This window comes from Manis javanica, chromosome 4 (genome assembly GCF_040802235.1).
Source record: "Manis javanica isolate MJ-LG chromosome 4, MJ_LKY, whole genome shotgun sequence".
Taxonomy (NCBI): Eukaryota; Metazoa; Chordata; class Mammalia; order Pholidota; family Manidae; genus Manis; species Manis javanica.
The window spans coordinates 102,681,197-102,696,424 of NC_133159.1; the positions used below are offsets into that span (position 1 = coordinate 102,681,197).

At 39.6% G+C, this 15,228-nt stretch overlaps 1 protein-coding gene across 9 annotated transcripts in view; it reads right to left on the bottom strand.

Annotated features, from left to right (window-relative positions):
- SPAG17 (sperm associated antigen 17) overlaps positions 1–15,228 on the bottom strand; it is a 294,146-nt gene that overhangs the window by 147,143 nt on the left and 131,775 nt on the right. For all 9 annotated transcript variants that reach the window (XM_073234479.1, XM_073234481.1, XM_073234478.1 and 6 more), the window contains exons 14-17: positions 9,995–10,222; positions 9,681–9,899; positions 3,731–3,792; positions 2,969–3,082 (exon numbers count right to left, since the gene is read on the bottom strand). In XM_073234479.1, coding sequence (XP_073090580.1) covers positions 2,969–3,082; positions 3,731–3,792; positions 9,681–9,899; positions 9,995–10,222 — 623 coding nt within the window. The remainder of the gene's footprint in view (positions 1–2,968; positions 3,083–3,730; positions 3,793–9,680; positions 9,900–9,994; positions 10,223–15,228) is intronic.

Consider the following 15,228-nt stretch of genomic DNA (forward strand, 5'->3'; position numbering starts at 1 on the left):
CAAATTAATAGACTGAAATCTGTTGCATTTCTATACACTAACGATGCACTAGCAGAAGGAGAAATCAGGAAAACAATTCCATTCACAATTACATCAAAAAGAATATAATACCTACAAATAAACCTAACTAAGGAAGTGAAAGGCCTATATCCTGAAAACTACAAGACACTCTTAAGAGAAATTAAAGAGGGCTCTAATAAATGGAAATTCATCCCATGCTCTTGGTTAGGAAGAATTAATATTGTCAAAATGCCCATCCTGGCTAAAGCAATCTACAGATTCAATGCACTCCATATCAATATACCTACATCAGTCTTCAATGACCTAGAGAAAATAGTTCTAAAATTCAAATGGAATGACTAAAGACTCCTAATAGCCAAAGCAATCCTGAAAAGGAAGAATAAAGTAGGGGGAAGTAATCTCCCTGACTTCAAGCTCTACTACAAAGTCACAGTAATCAAGACAATTTGGTACTGGCACAAGAACAGACCCATAGACCAGTGGAATAGAATAGAGAGTCCAGATATAAACTCAAGCATATATGGTCAATTAATATACAATAAAGGAGCCTTGGATATACAATGGGGAAATGACAGCCTCTTCAACAGCTGGTGTTGGCAAAATTGGACAGCTACATGTAAGAGAATGAAACTGGATTATTGTCTAACCCTGTACACAAAAGCAAACTCAAAATGCATCAAAGACCTGAATGTCAGTCATGAAACCATAGAAAAATAAATAGACAAAAATCTATGGGACATAAACATGAGCAACTTCTTCATGAACATATCTCCCCGGGCAAAGGGAAACAAAAGCAAAAATGAACAAGTAGGACTATATCAAACTAAAAAGTGTCTGTACAGCACAGGATACCATCAGTAGAACAAAAAGACATCCTACATATGGGAGAATATATTCATAAATGACATGTCTGATAAGGGGTTGACATCCAAATTATCTAAAGAGCTCACACACCTCAACAAACAAAAAGTAAGTAAGCCAATTCAAAAATGGGCAGAACTGCTGAACAGACACTTCTACAAAGAAGAAATTCAGATGGCCAACAGGCACATGAAAAGATGTTCCGCATCACTAATCATCAGAGAAACACAAATTAAAACCACAGTGAGATATCACTTCACACCAGTTAGGCTGGCCAACATCCAAAAGACAAACAACAACAAATGTTGGCAAGGATGTGGAGAAAGAGGAACCCTCCTACACTTCTGGTGGGAATGTAAACTAGTTCAACCATTGTGAAAAACAGTATGGAGGTTCCTCAAAAAACTAAAAATAGAAATACCATTTGACCCAGGAATTCCAGTCCTAGGAATTTACCCTAAGAATGCAGCAGCCCAGTTTGTAAAAGACATATGCACCCCTATGTTTATCACAGTACTATTTACAATAGCCAAGATATGGAAGCAACTTCACTGTCCATCAGTAGATGAATGGATAAAGAAGATGTGGTACATATACACAATGGAATATTATTCAGCCATAAGAAGAAAACAAATCCTACCATTTGCAGCAACATGGATGGAGCTAGAGCGTATTATGCTCAGTGAAATAAGCTGGGCAGAGAAAGACAAGTATCAAATGATTTCACTTATCTGTGGAGTAAAACAACAAAGCAAAAACTGAAGGAACAAAAAGCAGCAGACTCCCAGAGCCCAAGAGTGGACTAACAGCTACCAAAGGGAAAGGGACTGGGGAGGGTGAGTGGGAAGGGAGAGATAAGGGGGAAAATGGGGCATTACCATTAGCACATATAATGTAGGGGCAGGGGATCATGGTAAAGGCAGTATATACAGAGAAGACAATTCTCTTCTGTATACAGAGAAGTGATTCTATAGCATCTTACTATGCTGATGGACAGTGACTGTAATGGGATACATGGGGGGGACTTGATAATGGGGGAGTCCAGTAACCATAATGTTTTTTAAATAATTGTACATTAATGATATCAAAATAAAGAGATTAAAAAAACATGTAGGTAAAACTTTAATAGAAGTAAAATAAAAATAAAATAGAGGAAACAGTACAGGTTTTTGCATAAAAAAGTAACAAATGGAATTTAAGCCTCAAAATTACTTGTTGTTTTGCATAGCAGTTACGGCCAGCAATTATGGGGCCAGATTTCTTGGGTTAATATCCTGCTTCTCTCACTTTGCAGCCATATGACTTTGGGCAAAAGTTACTATTGGTTAAGGTGCCTCAGGGTCCTACTCTTTAAATAGTTTCTACTTCATTGGATTATTGTGAAGATTAAATGAGGTAATAAATACTTATTAATTACTGCTTAGCATATGGCAAGTGCTGAATAAATGTTAGATATTGTAGCTTCCATTGACCTACTAATTGCATCAGAAAAGATTCTGTAGTAGGCACAAAAATCTTAATCATAATATAAACTAATCACAGGGATGAAAGTGCATATAGAGAACATAGTCAAATACTTCTATAACATCTTTCTCGGTTGACAGAAGATAGTTCCACTAGTTGGGGTGAGCACTTAATAATGTAGATAACTGTCAAACCACTATGTTATGTACTTGAAACCAACATAATATTATATATCAACTATTCTTCAACTTAAAACACATATAATAAAAACTCTGTAGTGAAAACTAAACAGAAATGCCAGGCAAATGGGAAAAAGTGAGATTGTTTTCCAATAATGCCTTACTTTTTATTTAAAAAAAATATAGAGCAGTCAAGTTCATTTCTTTTTTTCTTAAAAGATTTTATAAAACCGTTTTGGAAAGTATATTTTAATCTATTTTGGAGATTTCTTGGGCACGCATAGCTCAATCTGGGAATAAACTCATTTCACGGCTTAAGTAAATGGGAATATTGATGTGAACTAGATCTGAGAAAGAGACCTGGAAGGAACTGTTCTAAATCACACACCACAGCTCCCCAGACCTATCTGACTGTCTCCTAGAGACTCACAGTCCATTAATACCTGAAGCAGAACTTGCGGTTGAAAATGTTCAGTAAAACTCCAGTCCATCAGACTACGTTGCTGGGTTTTCTTTATGTCCTCTAACTCTGCTTCCATGGTCATCTTCTTGGGCTTCTAAAATGTCATAGGAATACAATTTCAGCTTTAATTTGCTCTAGTGCAAATGGAGCCCTCTTGGCCTCCATCACTAACAGGCATGCACTCCATCTAATTGGGGAAATCTACATATGTATAAATCCATATGGCAACATTTTAGGAGAACTGCTGCCAGAAAGAGTATGCCTTTGACTTTTTTTTTATGGGCAACATAATCTAAATATTTTTATTGTTAGGTTATACTCTTCTGAGTCCTGTTAGCAATTACAGGCAGGTTTTCAGAACTCATTTCAAGACAGCACTAGTTTTACATGGCTGTATGGTCGGCAGGTGTTTGTGAGGTTGCCAAGCCACACTGTCTAGAGAGGAGCATGGGGCCTGCAAGTTTTGCTTAAGCCGGCTAGTGAAATTAACTCCTTCCTCTCCAGTTGGAGCTGGTCTGGGAACATCTGAATAATTTCTTCCCTCCATCATCAGCATTCTCCTACTACGGACGGCTCTTGTTTTCCCTTTCTTTCTTCCTTTTCTCTCCCTCTCTCCCTCCTTTCCTTCCTTCCCTCCTCTCTCCCTCCTCTTTCTCTTTCTCGCTTTCTGTCTCTCACTCTGAGTCATGATGTTCTCAGATCATCTTACTAGTATCTACACTTTTAGGAAAGTAACTCGTACCTTTTCAAGAGGATCAGCCTTTATGACTGCTTCATCTTTGATCTCATTGTTCATGCTCTTTTCTGTAAATCAAAGACACCAACATCCAGTTGTGCTTGGGCTTTGTTCATGCCTTTGTCTGGGCTGTGCCTTTTTGTTGCCCATATGATCTATGTTTCTGTGCTGAAAAGGTAATTCCTGAAAGGCATGTTTCTTGTCTCCAAAAAGGTGTTTGTGTCAATAGTTCTAAATCAGTGTCCACTAGGACTGCTATACTAAAACCCTTTGAAAAGAACCCAGCTTTCTATATGATTTCTACCTTCAGACTGTACCGCCCACTTCTAATAATGTATGTTTGCCTTTACAAGCTGCTAATATTTATTTTTTAAGCTATATCAGCTGCTTAGTATACACTGTCTTGTCATGCTGGCAGCTTTTTCAAACTTCTGTGGCTCATGTTTCGTGGACGACAGACTTAGTGCAGGAGCAGGGAATGGATGAACAGAACTACCAGATCAACACAGCTCTATTAGAAAATTATACTACCTCATCATCCAGCAGAGCACTTTTATTCATTAATAATTTGCTAATTTAAAGACCATTTAATAAGCATCTGAGGATTTATAGATGGAGTTTAACAAAAGTTAGTTAAATGAATTAGTAGCTGGGTTCCAAGGCAGTATACTGTGGACCAATACAATCATGCACACCAGCTCTCCTTGTGAACAAAGAGTACATACTTATATGATGACTGGGATTGCCATATCATCCTTGGCTATGGAGCAAATGACTGTATGAATGGGCAGAGAAGGAATAGATTCATGCTCTAGTTTCTCCATCGCCATGCTGTAGTAATTCCTAAGTTTAACATGGATAGACATCTTTATGTGAATGTCTCAGAACATTTTTGTAATATATTGCGATTGTGCATCTCTAATAAAGAAATTGTTAAAGTATTATCATATTCCAAATTTGACCAAAGAAATGAAATGGGGGACGAATCTTGTAACATATTTGTGATGCTGCTGAGACAAACTGACTTTTTGTCACCCTTAGAATAACAGCAGATTAATCCCTACAAAGTCATATATCAAATGGCTCCAGCCTAACTCTCCGAACACATCTCCTTCCACATTCCTTTGCTCATTTCCTCCAGAATGACTGGCTTGCCTGTTGTCTGCAGATTTTGTGCTTGCTCTGTCTGACATGTCTTGCTTTGTTTTTCGACATTTACCTGTTTGAAACCCTTGCTTCGTTCATACTGTTGCTCAAATGTTACTTCCTCAAGAGCCTTCCTCCTCTTACCCTGCTTTATAACACTTATCAGTGCCTGATAATATTTATTTGTTTATGTCTGTCTCTCCACATCAAATGTAAACTCCTGGACAATAAGAATTTTATATTATTTTCCCTAACTGTACCCTGAGCACCCAGCACATGGTAAGAACTCAGTAATTTTTTTGTTTTGATTGAATAAGGGAAATCTACATCATACATTGAAACTAGAAATGTATATACAGCCATAGGAAGAGAGCAAAAATGAGGAAGAAACCCTAAAAACAAAAGCTTATTTTGGGGGTAGGCATAAGATTTAACTTAATTCTATATCAATGAGAACCATATCTGGGCTTCTAGAGGGAATAGTTAACTATGTCTATCAAGGATAAAGCAATGTTATTCTTTCTTTTAGGAGCATAGCTACTTGGCATTTTTGCTACTAGTTCCATCTTGCCTTCGGCTGGTGAAGTTGACAGCATTCATGTTCCATTTTAATTTAGAAAAAAACTATAAAGTCAATTCATTTCAGTATTTATATAAATATATCTACTCAAAAAAAACTCAGGGCAACTATAATTCTAAATAGACCATGATGTCCCAAGTGTCCTTGAAGCAATTGATATGAAATCTGTGGAATAAGAATTATTCTATTCTGTGGTCTGCCAGATTTCCAGGAGATTTGATATTCCCTCCCGTGTTTAAGGATCCAGCAGAAAAAATCTCCAGTTTAGAAAATATGTTCTAAAAAAAATGTGCATCAGTTATTTTGTCAAATGAAAGAACATTCTAAAACTAATCTGAACTCTTTATTTAAAAGTAGAGTAAGATTCACTTTTTCTTTCTTTCTGATTTCTCCTTCAACCACATACTCCTCTGACAGTGTGATTCAGTAGTATTTGACACATCTGGAAATGGATGCATTCTCATCCCTTTGAAAAACAGCTTTCCTAATCTGTTTTACTTTAGAGATAACAAGATCCCTCTGCAAAGCAGTTACTTTATTAAAAAAGCACCCCAAAGCATAAAGGGCACATCTAAACCTATAGCCTCATGGTTATCAACTCTCAGGTTTTTCATAAATATCCAATAGGCCCTGTCAAGTTCAAAAACAGTCTCAGATGGAAATCCCCTGTTTGGTTAAGAAAAGCACAAATATCCAGTCCTTCATTTCCAAGAATAGGCTTTCATGCATATTTGATGCTAAGATGGTTGTGCAGGAAATACATGAACAACTTCTGCTGTGTTTAAAGAGATTTAAAGTATCTGTTTTAAAAGTATGATTCAGTTAGGGGGAAAATGCAAGATCAACAACAATAAAAAATTTCCTTACACACAACAGCCACACCGAGTCTCAGCTGCCCTCCCTGTTCAGATATAACAGTCTTTGAAGTGGGACAACACACACCATGCAGAACGCCTTACAGGTCATGGGCTCAGCTCTCAAGACAGCCCTGCCTCTAGGATGCACTCATTATAGCACTTTTGGCTCTTATGATTTAGGGCATTGCTATCATCATCTACTTTCCACCAGCATCCAGAATGCCAGTTTATGTGGTTTGACCACCAGGTGGCAAAAGTTGCCTGAGGAAAACTATAAACCAATTGCTCCAAAGAAGAAACCAAGACAAAAAACAAAGGAGAAAACTTCAGGCCTCATTTATCTTCTGGCTTATTCTGGCTTCATGTTAACTCAAATGACTTCTTTGTCATACATTTACATTCCTGTAGGAATCCTGACTTCCTACTTGTATGAAATTGAATAAATTAAAATTACTTAACCCCTGAGTCTTCATTTTCTTGTCTTGTAGAATTGAGATAACAGCATTTTCCTCTAAAGCTTACTGTTCATATAAAGTATTATTTAATATATGTAAAATAACAGCATAGAGCTCAGAATATAGCAGGGCAATATTAAGTAAACATTATCTCCTTCCTTCCTCTGTTCTCTTCAACCTAACTTATCTGCTCTACTAATAGGCAGCAGATTTTCCGTAACTCCACTCCAACATGACTTCCTCTTCTGCTCTCATCCGGATAAATGAAAATGGTAAGATGACCATTCAGTCAATACTGACTTAATACCTGTTTTCTCCTGACACTGATCACTTTTTTTTTCATGTTTTTTATTATGAGATACAACACATACAGAAAAGTACATAGAACATAAATATTTGGTATAATGAATAATGATAAAGAAAAGTCTCAGCACTCCAGATATCTTAGGTGTGTCCTTTAACAAACATGATTTTGTTACTAAATGTCCATGTTAATCCTGAATTTTTTTGAGTAGATTATTTTCAGTTTTCTACATACATAGTATTTATAAATAATAACAGTTTTGTTTCTTTTTCAAATCTTACACTTTTACCTCTTTTTCTTGTCTTACTTAGTTGGCTACCATCTCCAATGTAATACTGAATATAAGTGTATATAATATAGTGAATAATCTCCTGATCTCATAGGAAATCCTTCAACTTTTCATCTTTGCTGATATAATGTTTGTTGTCACAATTTTTAAAATAACCTTTATAAGGTAGAGGAATTTCTCTACTGCTAGTTAGCTGAGATTATTTTTTTAATAAATTGTTATAGAATTTTAAGTGCTTTTCTGCATCTATTGAAGTAATTGTATCATTTTCTCAATGTGTTAATTGCTAATTATATTGATTTTTGCAATGTATGTTTTTTCCTTGTATTCCTGTTCCTCAGTAGTTTTGCATCTATGTTCATGAATGAGTTTGATTTATAATTTTGTTTTACTACCCTGGACAGTTTTATTAAAAGCTTTATGTGAGTTTCATAAAATGAGTAGGGGAGGATATCCCTTTTCTATTTCCTGGAAATTTTTGTTATTATTAAAATTATTTATTTTTTGAGTGGTATCACTAGTCAATAAGATTGCTTGGGTTTGGCAAACTCTATTAGGGAAGATATTTAATTACTGACTTAATTTATTTAAATGTTAAAGACTATTCAGGTTTTCTGTCTCTTCATGAGTCATTGCTGTTAAGTTATACTTTTCTAGCAATTTTCTCACTTAGTGTTTAGATTTAGTGGAATAAAGTTGTTTATATCCTATTATTATTTATTAAATTTCTATAGGATCACAGGAAAGTCTATTGCTTTATTCCTCGATTTTTATTCTTGATATAGTTTTATTCCTAATATGGTTATTCATGCTTCTCTTTTTTTGTGATCAGACTTCTTTAAAATATTTATTCATTTTAAGTCTTTTCAAAGAACCAAACTTTTGTATTATTTTTTTCTTCCTTATTGCATTCATATTTTCTATGCCATTTCTTCACGGTTATTTTTTTCTTCTGTTTATTTGGATTTATTTTGTTCATCTTTAACTACTTGAGGTTCATGTTTAGCTAAGTTTTAGTTTTCCTTTAAAAAATATATTCATTTAAGCTGTAAACTATTTGAGTATTTCTTTCTTTAGCTGCATTCTACAAATTTTAAAATCAGGATGGTTAATATCATTCAGTTTGAAATATTTCCTAATCTATTGTGATGTTTTCTTCGACCTGGGTATACAGAAGTGTATTTCTTAATTTTGAAAAGTTGGACATTTTCTCATTGTTTTAATTGATGCCCACCATAATTTCACTGTAGTATGAGAACATATGCTATAGTTTTGATTCTGTGAAAACTTGTTGAGACTTGTTTAATGGGCCAATATGGTAAATATTTTTAACATAATCATACTTATGACTTCTAAGAAGCTATAGTATTATAGAGGTCTTAATATAGGCATATGACTAATTGTAATAAGTAGTAAGAAATAATAAAGAATGCCATAAAGAAAATGGAGAATGAGCATGATCACAGGAATGCTAAGGAAGGGATTTCCAGATGGACACACCTGACGAAGCTTCATGGAGGTGCCATTGAAAGCTAATCACAACCCAAAAGATTATGGTGAGGGCACTGTCAGGGCAAGGCACCGAGAGTGAAAAGAGCAGACTGTGTAGAGAAAATAGGGCTTAATTCTGTTTGACTATAACATTAGATAAGGGATCAAAAGGGAAAAAGTGGAAGGGGTTTGGAAAAGTAATTTTAAACTACTGGAGAAGCATGGCCAAGGCATTGGGCTCTATTTTGCAGGTAATAGGGAGCCATTGAGGGTTAAAAGTAGGGAAACAAAGCTATATTTTAAGTAATTAATCTGACAGCTATGTGTAAGATAAAAATTCAGCCTAATTATCTTTCTATGCTTCCATATCTCCTAATATAACAATACTTACGCTACATTCTAGAGTAAGAATAATTACCTTAGCTATAAGGAAGAGAGGAAGGGAATCAATGTTCATTGAGCATTGATCCTGTACAAGCTCTATTATGGGCAGTTCATTATGTTATTGCAGGTAATTTTTCATAATTTTTGCATATAATCACAAGAACCCCATGCAAAACTAATGAGGAAAGTTTAATTATGTTCACTGCACTACATTTACTAACGTAAGAGTAGACTAAGAGGCCTTAGGATGTTTTAAAAAACAAGGGTTTAGACAAAGAGGAATTACTGAAAAACAGCCCTTGATGACAAAGTTGAACTAATCAAATAACTGAGGGATTAAACAGTTTTTCAGTTGAAATAGGGAGGCATTTAAATTTAAATTATGCATCTTGAATCTTTGTTTATACAGTCTATCATAGTGTCTATATACACACACACATGTTTACTTACCCAAAGGCTCAAGTTGGAACTGAGTTTTCAAGCTGGTATTCTGTTCTGACAGCTCTTTAGTATCAGAGTCTGAGGGTTTCTTATTATTTGGGTCAGAGTGCTTTATGTTGTTAGCATCAGGCTGACTAGGATCTGAAGGTTCTTTATTGATCTTGTCATCTTGCACAGACACCGACCAATTCTGATCCACAAACAAAACTCTTTCTTTCATTTCAGTATCTGATCAGTGTGAAAAGGATCTATGAGATAAAATACTAGAAAAATCGACAATCATATAATGTAAGAATGCCTGTTGTTCCCTCCATACAGTATACCTGGTTGGTGTTTGGCCTCTTGGGTGTTCATTTTCATGATGTATTGCTGCCTTATCTGTTTAGCAAATCTGGCAGGGTTGTCCCATGGTATGTTGAACATATCAGAATCTGCCCCATGCACCATCCCAGGAGGCTTCAGTTTCCCTTCTTCATCAACCTCAGAGAGTTTCAGGCTCTCAAAAGTAAACATTTTGAAGGCTCGTTGTACTTCATTCCAGCTCAAGATTTCTGTAAGAAAGCAGAACCTGGGCTGCTAGGAATGTTTCTTACTACCACCCGGCACAGGGCTAAGCAAGGGGTCTGTACCCTGGAATGACAAGGGAGTCACACCAGGGTGTTCACCTGACTTTAAACATGGACTCCACAATTCTGCAACAAATTTCAAAGGTACCTCATAATAACAAAGCTACACAATCAAGACACAACTTATTAGGACAACACTCCCAAACTGTTTCATAGCTTAATCAATATTAGGAGTCTAAATTAATTCACATGGACTTTCCAGAGTACCATATTGGTTGAATATGTTTAAAACTTACCATTTTTAAGCAAAAACACCTTTGCTGCTGTTGTAATTTAAAATAGAAAAATTACTTGTGTTTAAGATATGCTGTTATATTCAGTAGGTTTTCCTTTTTATTAGACTCAAAAAAAGGCCTCTTTTGACCACTTGACCTGCTGCCTTACTTTTCATAATTGTACTTCATAGGTTATCGGCTTTCTACAGGCTCTGTTCATTTGTGTATTTATTCTATTACACATATGTGCATTTACCTGTTCACTCACTCATTTTTATTCTCTATGTATTATGCTTGGTCATAGGTGCCTGAGATTCAAAGAAAAGATTTGATTCTTGCACTTTCAGTGTTTGGTCTAAACACCTTTAGGTGTTCAAGGTAGAGGGGTGGGAGGTAGGCATAACAAATAATCATGCAATTCAAAGAGAAAAAAAGAAATATGGCAGATCAATGATTCAGAGGTCACATCCACTTTCTCTCCAACAGAGATGAGGGTTATGGGAGGGTTCCTTTTGGAAAAACACATAGGGAAATTCAGAAAAGAGACAGGGAAGAGGTAAAAATTACAGAATTAAGGAAAGTTTGCTCATTCTTTCACTTGACAAATATTTTTTGAGCACCTATTAGTTGTAAGTGACCGCAATAAAAGCTGGGACCTCAGCAATGGAGCCCTGATCTTATGGAGTACCCATTGTAGTGGCTGGAAACAGAGTGAATAGATAACTGTACACCACAGCAGAGATGAAAAGAATAAAGCCAGATGAGGGGATGAAAAGTGATAACCACTGGGGAGTGTAGGACCCCAACCTCCCTGAGAAATAAGTTAGCCTAAGAGTAGCCATCTTGAAGCCTGAAAACCATTCTGACATATGACTCAGAGGCAACAACTGAAACCAGGTAACTCCTCTGGAAAAACAAGTTAATCAATCATGACTGCTGGCAGCGCTAACCTTTCGGTTAGTTAAGCATAAAAGCTGACCCTACCTTGCTACACCCCCAGGACGTGGCACTAACCCAGAAATCGTAGGTTTGAAAAATTACTGCCTCTGTAGTATTGTTATCTTGCTATGTAGTATTGTTATCTTGTTACTACAACACAATCTGTAACCATGGTAATCCTCTAGGGCTGAATGCCTCAGAAAATCCTATATAACCACTTAGTTGTAAGTGCTCAGGGTCCTCTTTGAGACCCGCTGCGACGGGCTGACTTGGACCCCAACTAGTTGGCTTCTGAATAAATTCCTCTTGCTTGTTGCATCAAGAAACGTCTTTGGTGAGTGATTTGGGGCGGCGCCTTCCTCAGGGGAATCCAACATTTGGGGGCTCGTCCGGGATCGGGCGTCCACCCCGCTTCACTCCCGAAGTCGCTCTTGGAGGAAGAGGTAAGATTAGTGGCGCCTTGAGTTGTATGTGTTCTGTTTTCTGTTTCAGTGAGACCGGTCGGAGTTCTGAAGGGTACCCGCTGTCTGGCAGCCGTCTCAATCCCGTAAAGGGGCTGTGACTGCGGTCGGTAGACGTACTAGAGCACCGCAGGCTGCAACCCTGGGGGACGCCTCAGGGAGGTTGGGAGGCCAGGGACGCCTGGTAGCCTCCCGTCTGTTTTTCCGGCAAACTGAACCTGATGAGATAGGGTTGATTTTTGGGCGCCGAGAATATCAACCCTCTGATTCCTTTCGGTTTCTGCTCGAGGCTCTGAAAAGAGCCAAAAGCGGCCGCTGTGTGTCTAATCTGTGTGTGTCTTTGTTTTTTGTGTCCTTTACGTGTCTAATTATTGTTATACTGACAATGGGACAGATAGTGACGACCCCCCTTAGCCTGACGCTAGATCATTGGACGGAAGTTAGAGCGAGGGCACATAACTTGTCAGTAGAAGTGAAAAAGGGACCATGGCAGACTTTCTGTACCTCTGAATGGCCCACCTACAATGTTGGGTGGCCCTCGGAGGGGACTTTTGATCTCCCCACCTTATTAGCAGTAAAAGCTGTTGTCTTTCAGGATTCGTCTCAAGGACACCCGGATCAGCAACCCTACATTGTAGTCTGGCAAGAGTTGGTGGAGAACCCACCACCCTGGGTTAAGCCCTGGGTGCAAAAGAAAATGGGCCCTCGAGTTTTAGCTGCCCAGACTCAACCTCAGAAAAAGGAAAAGGAAACTACCAAAGTTTACCCTGATACTCAGGATTCGCTTATAATTGATGATCCCCCTCCCCCTCCTTACCCTCCTGCCCCCACGGCACCCCCGGTGCCCCCACCCCCAGCACCCTCAGCACCCTCAGCACCCTCAGCACCCTCAGCACCCCCAGCACCCCCAGCTCCGGCACCCTCAGTCCCTGATGCTGAGGCAGTAGGGCAGGCTCCGGGACCTGCCCAGGGCACCCGGCGCCGCCGAGGGGTCATCTTGGACCCACCGGGTATCTTTCCTCTCCGGTCCTATGGAGTTCCCATCCTTGGAGAAGAAGGGGAACCACCTTTCCAACCCCTGCAATATTGGCCCTTCTCCTCTGCTGATTTGTATAATTGGAAAGCTAACCACCCGCCCTTTTCAGAAGAGCCACAGAAACTAACTGGTTTAGTAGAGTCTCTGATGTTTTCCCACCAGCCCACCTGGGATGACTGTCAGCAGCTTTTGCAGGTGCTCTTTACCATGGAAGAGAGAGAGAGAATTCTCCTGGAGGCACGGAGGAATGTGCCTGGAACCGACGGACGGCCTTCGCAACTCCCTCATGACATAGAGAGGGGGTTCCCGTTGACTAGACCCAGCTGGGACTTTAATTCTCCAGAAGGTAGGGAGCGACTAACCATCTATCGTCAGGCTCTGGTGGCAGGTCTCCGTGGGGCCGCAAGACGCCCCACCAATTTGGCCAAGGTAAGAGAGGTCAGCCAGGGAGCCACTGAAGCACCTGCAGTATTCTTAGAGCGCCTGATAGAAGCCTTCAGGCGGTATACCCCCTTTGATCCCACTTCTGAGGGGCATAGTGCTTCAGTGGCCCTTGCCTTCATCGGGCAATCGGCACCCGACATTAAGAAAAAGCTTCAGAGATTGGAGGGCTTACAGGATTTGTCGCTGAGAGATTTAGTGAAAGAAGCAGAGAAAGTTTATCATAAGAGAGAGACTGAAGAAGAGAAGGAGTTAAGGAAAGAGAAGGAGAGGGAAAGTAAAGAAGAAAAGAGAGATAGGAAGCATGAGAGAAATTTAACAAAAATCTTGGCCGCAGTAGTAGAAAGTAAGGGACGGCCGCCCTCTAGTGGTAAAAGTAGTAAGGCAGGGTCCCTGGGCAACCGACCTCCTTTGGATAAAGATCAGTGTGCGTACTGCAAGGAAAAGGGGCATTGGGTGAAAGATTGCCCTAAGAAACCACCACGGGGACCTCCGAAGAAAGTGTTGTCCCTGCTAGAAGATGAGGACTAGGAAAGACGGGGCTCGGAGCCCCTCCCCGAGCCTAGGGTAACTCTGAAGGTGGAGGGGCAACCCGTTGAGTTTCTGGTAGATACCGGTGCTCAACATTCAGTACTGACCCAAGCTAGAGGCCCCCTTTCTAGTAAAAAGTCTTGGGTGTTTGGGGCCACGGGTCAGAAACAATATGCATGGACTACCCAAAGAACAGTAGACTTAGGAGTGGGACAAGTAAACCACTCATTCCTTGTTATACCGGAATGCCCTACACCCTTGTTGGGAAGAGACATCTTGACCAAAGTCGGGGCCCGAATATCCTTTCAGACTGAAGATACCCAAGTGACTGATAGAAAAAAGAGACCCTTGGGCCTAAGCATTCTGTCCATAAAGTTAGAAGACGAGTACCGCCTTTTTAAGGAACCAGAACCCTCCCAAGTCAATCAGAGGTGGCTCAACCAGTTTCCAGGGGCCTGGGCAGAGACGGCAGGTATGGGACTCGCTGTAAACCAACCCCCGGTGGTCATAGAATTAAAAGCCTCAGCCTCACCAGTAACTGTGAGACAATATCCAATGAGTAAAGAAGCCAGAGATGGGATTAGGCCCCATATCCAGAGGCTCATAGAACAGGGGATATTAGTAAAATGTAAATCCCCATGGAACACTCCCTTGCTGCCTGTAAAGAAAGCGGGAACAGGAGATTATCGACCAGTGCAAGATTTAAGAGAAGTTAATAAGAGAACACAGGACATTCATCCCACTGTGCCGAATCCTTACAACCTGCTAAGCTCTCTGGCCCCAGAAAATACTTGGTATACAGTCTTAGATTTAAAAGATGCCTTCTTTTGTTTGCGCCTGCACCAGAGTAGCCAACCGCTGTTTGCTTTTGAGTGGAAAGACCCCTCCACAGGAACTACTGGACAATTGACCTGGACTCGCTTGCCACAAGGATTCAAGAACTCACCTACCCTCTTCGACGAGGCTTTACACCAGGACTTGGCCTTTTACCGAGCCTCCAACCCACAGGTAACCTTGTTACAATATGTTGATGACTTACTGATAGCCGCTCCTACACAGGAAGTCTGCCAAGCGGCTACTGAAGCCCTTTTGACTGAATTTACTAGGCTGGGGTATAGAGCATCTGCCAAAAAGGCACAGATCTGCCAACCACAAGTGACTTATTTAGGGTATTCCCTGAGAGAAGGGAAGAGGTGGCTTACTGAAGCCCGGAAGCAGACTGTGACGCAGATCCCGGTCCCTACTACTCCGCGCCAAGTCCGCGAATTTCTGGGAACAGCAGGGTTCTGCAGATTGTGGATACCCGGA